General features: G+C 34.5%; 1 protein-coding gene across 5 annotated transcripts in view; it reads left to right on the forward strand.

The window, feature by feature from the left end:
* Nucleotides 1–1,651: 1,651 nt before the first annotated feature.
* LOC110029870 (ACT domain-containing protein ACR3) overlaps nucleotides 1,652–12,779 on the forward strand; it is a 47,829-nt gene continuing 36,701 nt past the window's right edge. The window contains exon 1 of one of the 5 annotated variants that reach the window (XM_020732349.1): nucleotides 1,652–1,824. Coding sequence is in view for 1 of the 5 variants with exons in the window: in XM_020732351.1 (XP_020588010.1) it covers nucleotides 10,603–10,625 (23 nt within the window). In the remaining 4 variants the exon portion in view is untranslated. Of the gene's footprint in view, nucleotides 1,825–9,791; nucleotides 10,626–12,779 lie in introns of those variants that run through there. The other 4 variants (XM_020732352.1, XM_020732350.1, XM_020732351.1 and 1 more) reach the window with 4 other exon arrangements.

Raw genomic sequence — 12,779 nt, forward strand, 5'->3', positions numbered from 1 at the left:
TGATATAATTAATTATTTTTAGCATGTTAGATTGCTATAATCAAAATAAATCTTATATTATGTCGGATATTTAGAGGAGGAAATTTGTTTCAATCACATATCCTCGTCATCGGAGTCCATGCGAAAAGTCATTTTCGACCTCTAAAATAGCACGACTCCATTTTCATTGATTTCACTTTGTAGATAGGGGTGTATAAGACCTTGTTTATTTTTATTTTTACTCTCACATAAGAGCATAAAGGTCCAAGGTCCTTGTTATGCCTTCATACTATTCAATCACTTATAGCCCCCTACCCCCACCCCCTTGCCTCCTTTAGTTGCATAAATCTCTTTTACAAACCACAACCATTAGCTATTTATTTTTTTAATGCCAATATATATTCAAATGTTGGATCAACAAATTGAGGCCTCATTTGGCTATGTTGGATCAATAACTTTTTTTTTTTTTGTATGTATTGTCTTACAATATTTTTTATACTTGCCGAAATCATTATATTTCGACATTTCTCTTGGTCACAAAATTGAGCGTTTTTAGTAATTAAAAAGTCGATAATTGCAAAAAGAAAAAAAAAATGCAATAATGTCATAATATATTTTAAAAAAACACTAATTATTAATTTGAAATTGACTGAAAATTATTAAATTAATAAACTAATTTTAATTTATTTAATTCTTTTCTTAACGTTTTGAGCAAGCTAATTATAAACTGAGTAAATATGTGATGGGAGCCATAGATCCTAACCACTTTGCCAAAATGGGCCACTTGTGCTACTTGATTCTTTGTGGCTTTGTGCTTTGCATTCAATTTTTATTTTTAATTTTGCATGTTCAAATAATTTTAGTATAAAATAATAAATTTTTTACACCTAAATAATAACTTAATAAAATTAAATTAATTCAATAAACTAGCTTAGTTTAACTAAAATATCCTTATTTCAAATAAAATAGTCTATTTTTAGTAGATACTTCTATGTGCATAGAAGATGAGAAAGTGCTGCGAGTAATAATAATAATAATAATAATAATACTATGAGTTATGTTAATTTTAGTTAAAATTCCATATTAAGCATAAGTAACCTTTTATAAATATCAATTTTAAATTAAAGCATAGAGCATTACTCTAAAAAATAAAGGATTAAAATAATTTCAGAATATTTTGATTTCCTAGAATAAAGTTTTAAAATATTTTTTTTAAAAAAATAAATATAATATAAATTGTATTTTTTTTTCTTTTTAAATGGAAAAAAAATATTACGTCAGGACTCCGCACGTAGAGTTACGTGCGGAGTTCAATGAAATTGCGCTGTGTAGGTGATCGACCCCGTAACACAAAATAATATTCCTCTCGCGTTATTCTGGTGTTATTGTATGTTATTCAGGTGTTATTGTCTGTTATTCAAATATTATTGATGTGTTATTGTGTTATTATAACATCGGGAACATTCTCAGAATACAATAACACCTGAATAATACGGAATAACACGAAAAATATATTCTCTTATATTATCAAGCCTCATCTCCACAACGTAATTGGAGTCCTGATCTACTAGTTTTTCTTTTACATGTCACTTTTCTGATTATTCTACGATTTATTCTAACTCCTACCAGGAACCGCGAGTGGTGCCCTTCTGACGTCCAAAGATTCCCTCCACTCCTTTTTCTTTTTTTAGTTTTTTAAATACTTATTTTATTCAATTTCCCTCTCCCCTTCTTCGTTAAATCCCTCGTCCCCCTCTCCTCTCTTCAGAGCTCTCACAACAACACGAGTAGGAGAAGAAAGAATAGGCGGAGAAGCAGAAGACTGAAGAAATTATACGTACAGAGGTAAGATAAAGCTCTTCTTTATCAAAGTATGGGCTATGCATACATAGTTGTAAATTTGTTTTTGCCTTTCTTTCAACTGCTTAGTTGCTTGATTGTTTCTTAACATGAGGTTTCTCTTTAGTTGCTTGATTGTATTTTTTTTCATGAGATTTTTGTGTTGGATAATAAGAACCCTAATGAAGGAAAATCTCCAAGCTCGAATCCTCTCGAGGCTATTTTTCTTCTTCTTTCTCTCATTTTTTGAGATTTATGTGGTAGATTTTTCATTTTCAAACGCTGATTGGGATCAAACTGGCCGGATTTGGTGGCCAGTGTGGGTTTAAAATGACCTAATCTGAGTCAGATTCCTGCTTATTGATATGCGCATATTCATGTTAAATTGTTTTATTTTTTGAGAAAAGTTTTGTGTGACTTTTATTTTTATTTTTTGAACATTAAGATCAATCTGTCTTTTCTCATCACTCTTGATTAGATGAGGTAATAGCATTTTAGATAGTCTGTCTAATTTTTTTGAGCATTAACAGTTTCACAACTATTTTTTAATAAATTGCAGCTGAGTCAAAAAGACCGTTAAATCCTGGTGAACTTCAAAATGATTTTTAAAATTTTTATTAAGTAGACTAATTTGATCTATCATATACGAAAACTTAGTTCGTGGCACCGTTTAGTAAGTTTAAATATTTTATTTACCCTGTGAATTTTTTTTTCCTTAAAAGCTAAATATTTTCTTATTTTCATATTTTTCTATGAGCTGCTCGTGACTGGACGGATTCAACTTGGCTTTTGCTAAACTTCATTTCCCAATCGCCCCAGTTTTGACTGAAAAAAATAAAGCTCTCGCACGCATGGGTGTAAATTCAAAAATCCTAAAATAATAAGAATTTCATTCTTACAATATCAGAACATCTTTCAACGTCAAATTAATTCTTACTTAAAACTCTAATCTAAAGTTATAAAAAGGTTTAAGGGTCTGTTTGGGGCAGTTGCAGCTTATTGAATAATCTGCTGATAAGTTGATTAAAAATAATCTATCGATAAGCTAGATGCGGTGACTACTACAAATTTTGATTTTCTTGGAGAAGTCAGACCGCAGCCAGAAAGCTGTCACCGCACCTAAACATGTGCGGTGTGAAAACAACACTGTTTTTAGCGTTTTGAAAACGCATAAGCTGCCAAACACAGTTTACCCAAACAGGTCAGGTGTGCTTTCAAAATGTCACCGCTCCCAATAAGCTGCCCCAAACAGACCCCAAGTCTCATTCATCATTTCAACTTAAGATGCTATTTGTTTTTTGGGGAATTTACATACACACCACACAATTTATATGTATTTACAAATCTAACACCCAAAGTTTGATTTTTACATTTGTAACTTCTATATGTCATAAACCTATTCATGAAAATGTGTGTTTAACTTTTTAAAAAAGTTGTGATTGTGATGTGATGTTAAAGGTTTGAGTGGTATGCATGTAAATATGAATGTTTAGGTGTTAAATATATAAATACATAGGAACTATGTGGTATGCATGTAAATGCCCCTTGTTTTTTTATTTTTTCCTTTAGTTTATTAAAAAAATAATTTGAAAATAATTTTTTCTTCTAATTATTAGACGTTTCAAACTAATTTATATTCAAAGATATAAGTTTATCTTTTAAGTAGATTTAAATGAGGGCTTCAAAAATTAGTCAACTTTTAGGGTCGAACTAAAATCAAAGTCAATAAGCCAAGTTAAGCTCATGTTTGCTTAACCTGAATAGAATCAATCCAGCACAAGGTTGTATCAATGTCAGCGAGCCATGTTTACATTGATTCAATATCATATCAAGCATCTAACATGACTTAAAAATTTAGGAACAAAAAAACAAGTTCATCCAAAAATTCAAAATGTTAACTCTTTGAATGAATAGAAAAGAAAACAAATTCAAAATGGAGAAAAAAAATAACTTAAATCAAGTGTGCCTGAACAGTTAAAATCTTCTTAAATTATTTTTTGGAAAGTAGCATTAGAATTTGAAAAGATCATTTTTATAGCATTTTCAAATCATTTTCTTTTGTTGACATATTTGATTTCTAAATCAAAAGCATAGCATAAATTTTATATATCTACGTCTAAAACTATAACTTCGTTAAATTTTATATAGATTTATAAAAATATGTCATATTTAAATGTTTACAAATCTATTTCAAACTTTTTTAATAAGAATAAAAAATGAACACATGAAGAGAACACAAACAAATGAAACATATTGTCCTCTATAATGTGTTATATATGAATAAGTGCCTTAATGGGGTTAATAATGCATTGTTAGGATTAGAATTATTTTTACAAAGTCATTTCGAGAACCAACTTAAATTATTTGTAACTCAAAACTTATAGGGCTTAAAGTCACCTAAAACCTCAAGCTGCTCAAAATTGCATCTTAGATATGTTACATAAGAGATAGCTTTATATTAGCCTTCGATACTAAATTGTTGAAATTCCTCGAGAGACTCACATAGTTGCGCGATAATTAAGAATAATCTCGCTAACTCATCTAGAGTACTTGCAAAATGGCTAGGCATTTATGTCAAATCAAGCATATTCACTCGCAATTCCATTGATTGGAAGTCAACTTCAAAACAAATCATTTGCTATAAAACTAGCTTTAACGGGATTAATCATTTAATTTTGCTTTGAAACTAAACTATATAACCTACTCTTTGCAACATACTACCTTTGATCTTTCTGTAATTAAGTGATCATTGGTCAAGTTTGGACATAATGAATTTATATAAAATTTCACTAGAATTTTCTATGAAATAATTTTCTATCTGAATTGTTATCTTGTAGCGGAATTCGATAGCTCTTTTATATTTAAAGGGGTTCAATTGGTTTCCTTTTAAACCATTTTACTAAGAGACTCATTAGAACTTCTCACCTCTCCTTTTCTCACTTGTTGTGTTTAATCTATTTTTTGCTAAGGTTTTGATCTATTTTCAACGTGCAACTTTGGATAATCTTTTTCCGCGTGGTCATTGTGAATTTTGTTGGGCACTATGAACAAAATCATGGATCATCTCAATGATTGCAAGTAGTCATTACATAACAAGCAACCTAACAACTATTATTATTTCAAAATAACTACAACATATGGGAATTATTTTACAAGGATAATCCCAGGAATATTTGAGTGCTTTTTGCAAACTGCTCCTCTTCCTCTATCCCCACACGGATGAGGATCTGATATCTCTCTTATGCGTTATAGTGTTGCCTAGGTTTGAATAAGCACCAAAGGGTTTGGCTAACACAAGATAGCCTAGAACCTAAAGAGCCATATATTAAACTTAAACACATTTATAATGGAGAATTTATTGGTTCTTTAGGATTGAAACTCTGGAAAATATTAATTCAAAGAGTCGAAAGATGAGCTAGAGAGTTATTATTTTTTAAATATGTTGGAGATATTTTGAGATTTTAATAAAAATTGGGTCAGGAGGAAATCTCTCTCGACGAATATACAACAAATGAGATTTTTGCTTTTGAAAGTAGGCTTATGATTAATAAATGGACTGAAAATACATGAAATTTAAATTTTAGAATTTTTGTGTGGATGTGACAATTTTAATAATTTTTTAGGAAGTTTTTGTTAATAAAATAGGTTATAGAATAAGACTAGGTTCTTCAGGTGATCATACTTGGTTGACCAAATAGAAAATGCTCTTCATGGCCTTTTGTAGAGATTTAATTAGGTAAGAATGTCTTTAAGATATTTGGAAACACAAAATATATAAAATTTTACAGCTTACTCATGATGTAGGGTTAGAAAGAGTCACCAAATTAGCATCTCTTGGAGAGAATAGCCCCCAAGTTTTTACTCCTTCAGAATGCTCCAAACAATTTGTTCCATCAATAATCTCCACTTAACTTCATTCTTCTATTTAAAATTTGGACAATAAAATTTGATAATACAAAAGAGAAGAGAGCGTTATGGGGAGGGGCCACTAGTTTAGATGAAAGAGGTGATTATTTATGTGTAACCATCCATAACCTCCACTTTAATTAGTGGTGGCAAGCCACTAATTGAAAATTGATTCTTTTGAAAAAAATTTATATCAAATAATGAGCTTTTATTGATTTGAAATAATTTTCTTATGATAATTGAAACATAAATTCTAAAATTTCAAATATTTGAGTTTTAAAATTTAATATTTCAATCTATTACAAATGTCCACACATAAACATCACAACTACATAGATTTACAACTATTTATATAATATTAAATAAAAATAATTTTTTTAAGTGTTTTCATCTTGCTCCTGGTTATTGAACCATCGTGTTCATCCGTATTCCTCTTGAATTGAGCCTTTGTGCCCTTGTGGTTGTCCCTTTTTTTCGCTCACTTGATTGGTGTCTAGTGACACTTCACATTACCCTGCTTTTCTTTAAGAGCCGTTCTTCCAACATTATATGATTATTTATGAAAATGAATTATATTTATGAGGAGAGTGCTATAGAGATTCCTCTCCCTTGTCAGTTCAATCAACAAGCATTATTTGACATGAATCATGAAGGCACAATTGCTACCAAAGTTTAATATAATTGAAAATGATTCTGCAATTAAAAACTTTCTCATTTCATTAATATTTTGGCTTATATAGAGCCACACAACATTCACAAATAAACTCTTAGATTTCTTCTATTTACAACTAGAACCCTATATTAGATATAAATCTCAACACTCCCCCTCAAGGTGGGCGAAAGATATTCACCAAGTCCATCTTGTCACATTATCTAGTTAACTCCACTGAGCTAAGTCCCTTAGTGAGGTAGTCAGTCACCCGCTCTCCAGTAGCTATATGATTTAGTTCTAACAATTCATTATTCAACTTCTCCTTGATGAAGAATCTATCAATCTTCACATGTTTAGTTTTATCTTATTGCACCGGGTTGTTAGCAATGTTGATAGCCGACTTGTTTTCACACCACAACTTCATTTGAGTTCTCTAGTCCACTTTGAGTTCAACCAACAAGGATTTCAACTACATTATCTCAACAACTTCTGATGTCATGCTCTGTACTATGCCTCTGCTGTTGATCTTGATACAACTAACTATTTCTTGTTCTTCCACGAAAATAAGTTGCCACCTACAAACATGCAGTATTCTGATGTGGATCGTCTGTCATCTGCACAACTTGCCCAGTCAGAGTTACAAAAAAATTCAATGTCTACATTCTCATTCTTCCTAAAGTTCTGTTCAAGTATCTCAGGATCTGATACGCTATATCCATATAGCACTTCCTTGGATCATGCATGTAGCGGCTCACCACATTTTACGCAAAAGAAATGTCAGATCAAGTGTGACACAAATAAACCAGGCAACCCATCAGTCTCTGGTACCTCTCACGATCAACAGATTTTCCCACCTCTGCACCCAGCTTGACCTTCTGATCAATTGGAGAGACTGCATGTTTGCACACCCACATTTATGTTTCCACGAGGAGATCTAGTACATACTTTCTATGAGATAAGACTATCCCCTCAGATTTATGGGCCACTTCAATCCCAAGAAAGTATCTGAGTTATCTCAGATCCTTCACCTCAAATTGATTCCCCAGTCTTCCCTTCAAATGAGCAATCTCTGTTTCATTATCACCGGTGACAATTATGTTATCTACATATAAAACAAGTATGGTAGTGCGACCTTCATGTCGCCGGAAGAACGTCGTGTGGTCTGCATTGATTCGTTGAAATCTCATGCCAATAATTTTCATTCTAAAGTTATCAAATCTGGCTCGAGGAGACTGTTTTCAGTCATACAATGATTTCTTGAGCCTACACACCTTGCCCACTGTCTAGGATGTACTGAATCCTAGTAGTATCTCTATATATACCTCTTCCAGTAGCTCCCAATGAAGAAAAACATTCTTCATATCAGGTTGGTGTAACCTTCATCCACCATTCAGTACTAGAGAAACCAATGTCCTTATCGTGCTCATCTTTGCTACTGGTGCAAAGGTTTCATCGTAGTCAATGACATTCGTCGGATTGTACCCTTTTGTCACGAGTCAAGCTTTATACCTCTTCACCTTCCCTTTTGGAGTTTGCTTCACCGTGAAAATCCAGTTGCACTCAGCTGCTTTCTTCCCCACTAGTAGTGGTACAATCTCCCATATTCGATTTTTATCAAGAACCCCAAGCTCTTCATGCAACGCCGCTTTCCACTTGGGATCATCCTTAGCAACTTGCTAACACTTTAGTATAGAGACAGAGTCCAATGATGCAACGAATGCACCATACGAAAGTAGCAATGCCAATTTCCCACCCAAAACGATAAGGAGAATGTCCCGCATTGCTGCAGGAAGTCCTCCTTAACGTTGGGGTGTTAGAAGTAGACGGAGGATGAACAATATCACCTGAGAGTTTTGAAGCAAATGTGACTAGTGTAGGGGTCTCAAGAGTTGGGGAAGACCAGAACAAGAAACTTGTTGGCACCGCAGACTCGGTTCCCTCAGTTTGTTTCTTCCTCCGTGTATATACTCTAGCTTACTTTCATCCTGAATTTCACCATCTCTGGGTTTAACCTCCTCGATTTCCGTCTTCTCAATTGATTCATCCCATATGACAATACATGGCATTGTTTCCTTTTACACCACTTCATCACCACTACTACTCACTCTTTCTTGCCTCATATCTCCAGTGCTTGTTAAGTCACCGAATGGTGAATTCACCTCCAAAGAATAGATTGTTCGAACTCTTTGAATGATACATCCATACTCATAAAGTGTCTCTTCTCAATCGGGCTCCAACAGATATAACCCTTATGAGTGGTAGAATAATCTACGAACAGACATTTCACAACTCTGGGATCCAACTTCCCTACAGATGGTTTGTTGTCTTTACAAAGCATTCACATCTAGATACCTTTAATGGAAGGTTCACACTATTGTCTCTTTCAACATCTGACAAGGAGACTTCCTCTCCAGTTCTCTTGAAGGCATCATGTTAATCAATTGAGCAGCTATCAACACTGCTCACCCACTTAAATGTTGTGATACATTCATTATCTTCATCATACTCCGGGCTACCTCTACAATATGTCGATTCTTTCTCTCTATTACTCCATTTTGTGTTGGTGTGTATGGGCATTTGGTTTAGTATTGTATCCTTTGAGCTGACAGATAGTCCCAAAATGCTTTGTTGATATATTATATCCCATTATCATATCTCAGTGCCTTCATAAGTGTACCATATTGGGCCTGGATTGCTTTGTGAAAACTTTAAAGCAAACAAACACCCCACTCTTCTGTCTCATCAAGTATGTATCCAGGTAACATGAGAAAAACTGTTAATAAACGTAACAAAATAACGATAATCATTCATAGAGCTAGTAGGACAAGGTCTTCATACATCAGAATGTATCAAATCAAACACATGAAAGCCCATCTTCCCAGAATTGACATAAGAGCTTCTTATGAGCTTACCAAATTCACAAGCATCACACATCAGTTTCTCCTTATTTGTCTTTTCATATAATGATGGGTACAAATGACTCAATAAATTAAACAAAGAGTGTCCCATGCGCCTGTGGTATAACAAAAATACATCCTCCATACTACCCTCAAATTCTCCTGTTCCAACACTCTCAACCATGGATGTAAAGACCGAGTACATCCCTTCTCTAAATGCTCTTTGGAACTGTTAGGTTGGTATAGAAAAAAAACTCACTAGCGACACCTGTCACATGTCGAGATGCACCAAAATCTACTATCCATTATGGAGATGCAAGAACATGTATCACGAATACATTTGGCTGAGTGCGGATAACCAGTACTGCTCCTCTTAGATGCGATAAGGTAGACACATTCTCAGTGATATCACTTGCCGCTCTCTGCTTTCTTTTCAACATCTTTAATAACTTATGATCATCATCGGTAAAGATCACCCATATCTTTCTCTCGTTCTAAATTATTCAAGTCTACATGTCTCTCTCTCCTTGGTTGGCTTTGTACAAATCTTGCTTGGGTGTCCCACTTTTTCACACAGGGAGCCACCCATGAGCAACTGTGCATCCAATTCCTCGCCCTTCTTCCCCGCTGTCACAAATTCTTCGTGCAACTTATGAGCCACAGAAGCCTAATTCCCCTTCTTTAACTCTTCTGCATGAAGCCGTTGTCGCTGTTCTCGCGTGACACTATCCAACCGGAGCTTTGCTTGCTTCCTCGCACGACTCTGTCGATCACACGCCACGATAGAATCGATTGCACGCCTCTGTTCATGCAGACAGTTCAAACCGTCTGCCGCTCTCTTGTTGGAGTCGCACTAAGTCACCGCACGAAGCCCCTTACCCACTTCGTCTTCTCTGTCAGCACTCCTTCGTGCTCTTTGTGTGATGATCTTTTGCGCGATTGAAACAAGGCCGGAAGCTCTCGCCTCCCTGTAACAAACGCGCCAATCCTTCTTCCTTCTTGCGACGAACCTTTCTAGCCGTGCGATCGAACCTTCCTGCCTTCACAGCTGCTCGACCATTCCTATCGCGATCGACTTTTGTCCCAGAGCCCGAGCGGCTCCTCTCTGCTTCGCCTTTTCTGTAAATCGCACGAAGCTTCTGTCTTGCCCAAAGCTCTCGACGCCCGATCCCTAGATTGTTTCGTCCCTGTCGTCATCGGAAGCCCTCTCGTTGCCTTCCCAAAGCGAACTGCGATCCTCTCTCTGTCTTCTTAGCGAGCTCTGGTCGCGGTTGCTTCGCGACGACGGAGTTGCCGGTCTCGGCACGAACGACGCCGATCACGATCCCAATGATCGAGCGCCTGACCAGAAGGTTAGCGCTCTGATATTAAATTGAAAATGATTTTGCAATTAAGAACCTTCTCATTTTATTAATATTTTGGCTAAATCCCTAGACTTCTTATACTTACAATTAGAATCCTACATTCAATACAAATCTCAACAAATATAATTATACATGATTCTTATATGGCGAAATTTACATTGTTCAGTTTGAGAAAATCATTTTTATTTTCATTATGAGTAACATCGTGAAACATTGTTTGTTTTTTTCACTACTTTAAAGGAGACATCAATGTTGTGATTACCTCATCTTGAAGCATTATCTCATTCCCTGATTTCAAAAGGAAAATTCATTTTTTAGTCTGCCGGCACCCATAAGTCACTAAAGAACTCGTAAGCTCTCTTAAGCATACAAGATTCAAAGGATTCCCTGCACCATTTTGTCACTCTCTTAGTACCATCACTTTGGCACTGGTTGCCTAAGGCATCAAAGGAATTATATGCAACTCTTGTAGTAGCTGAGAACATTGGTCTAATTATTAGAGTTGGCTAATATTCATATCAATATAGAGGAATGCAAACATATGGCCTAAAATATCAAAAATTTTTACTCCAAATCCACAATACTTTCAAAACAGTTTCTTTGAGATCAACAGAATGAGTCATACCAATAGTTGAATGATAAGTCAAATTATCAACTTCAAATAGAATTCCATTTTGAGAACCAAGACAATGGCATGTTGACATATGATCACTCAAAAAGGGAGAGATCTTGTCAACATCTAAGGTTTCCAATACACACTCCTTTTTGAGTGTCACTGTCATGGATTGTGAACACCATCCACGATGAAGAGTATTTTTGCCAACTAATGTCAATGCGTATAATGAAATATACCTGTGATCCATTTAAATTATGTGTTCTATAAGAATCACAGTGACAAAGCAAAGTTTTGTTGCCGCCTCCAAAAACCTTTGGGTTGATCCATTTATTGAATATGCCAAAGGACTAATTTCATCTTATTTCAAAGATCCCAGAAGATTCAAGAGCTAGTGGTTAAAGCTCAGATAATAAAGTTCTGAAAATGAATCATAAGCTTCAAATTTATTAGAATCACTGCTGATATGTCAAACACATGACATGAACCTATACACTACGTTGAATCGTTTCTTCAAATTAATATGAACTTGTTGCTCAAGGTACCTTAGATGAATTGGGTTTGTTGAGGAACTTTTATATTCTTATTGGTTCTTAAGAGGAACAAGAGAATAAAAAAACTAATTTACAAATGTATTTGTTCAATTCAGTTTAATCAACACATTATGAGGAACAAGATTAAATTCAAGAAGCCGCTAGTTAAGAACTTGATGGAATTACCTACGACTTGAAGCTTGCAATGATTAAAGTTTCATAATGGCTAGAGTCACCAAAAATTATATTTCAGATTAGTCCCTTGGATGTTAGCTCTAACACAACCCTTAGTACTAAGCTATTAAACTTGCTTGAGGAAATCATGAAGCCAACCGTTAATAAGATTATTTGCTTAAAAGAACATACCCTCAATTTGGAACTTCCTTCAACCCCCTTGATTAGCAGCTAAATTCAGACCAAATACACCCACCACATAGGTAGCTAAGATGGATTAAAACTATACCATAGTCATTTCTGTTATATCAGCCTTAATCCTCTCCTAAAGCGGGAGATGTTGGACAAGATAAGCTTATATGATATCTCATTAGGCTTTTTTATGAAATCTATTTTTTTCTATTACTTTTATGTAACTTGATTCAACTAGCCCTTATATGTTCAAAGTGGTTCGATCGGCTTTCTTGTAAATCAATTTTAACAAACACATTGAGACTTAGCTTCCCTCTCTTTTCTTGCTCTTTGGGCTTGGTTTATGTTTCTATTAAGTTCTAGGCTTCTTTCCTCAAACACTTTAGTCCAACATTTGTGGGGATCAACAATAAAGAGTGACCCAAGTTATTAGTTGAACTGTTTCTCCACTAAAATATAACTTTTCCTTTAATTCAGCAAAATATCTGCACCGTAAGGTTTTTTTTCTTGTTTATACGACCCTAGTTCTCACCAAGAGCCTATTTACAAAAGTCAATTTTAGCTAGCTAGTTTGCTATTTATTAATCAACTATTTTTTATGGGAAATTTACATACATTCTATACAATTCT

The sequence above is a fragment of the Phalaenopsis equestris genome, unplaced genomic scaffold (assembly GCF_001263595.1).
Source record: "Phalaenopsis equestris unplaced genomic scaffold, ASM126359v1 Scaffold000609, whole genome shotgun sequence".
NCBI classification, from domain to species: domain Eukaryota; kingdom Viridiplantae; phylum Streptophyta; class Magnoliopsida; order Asparagales; family Orchidaceae; genus Phalaenopsis; species Phalaenopsis equestris.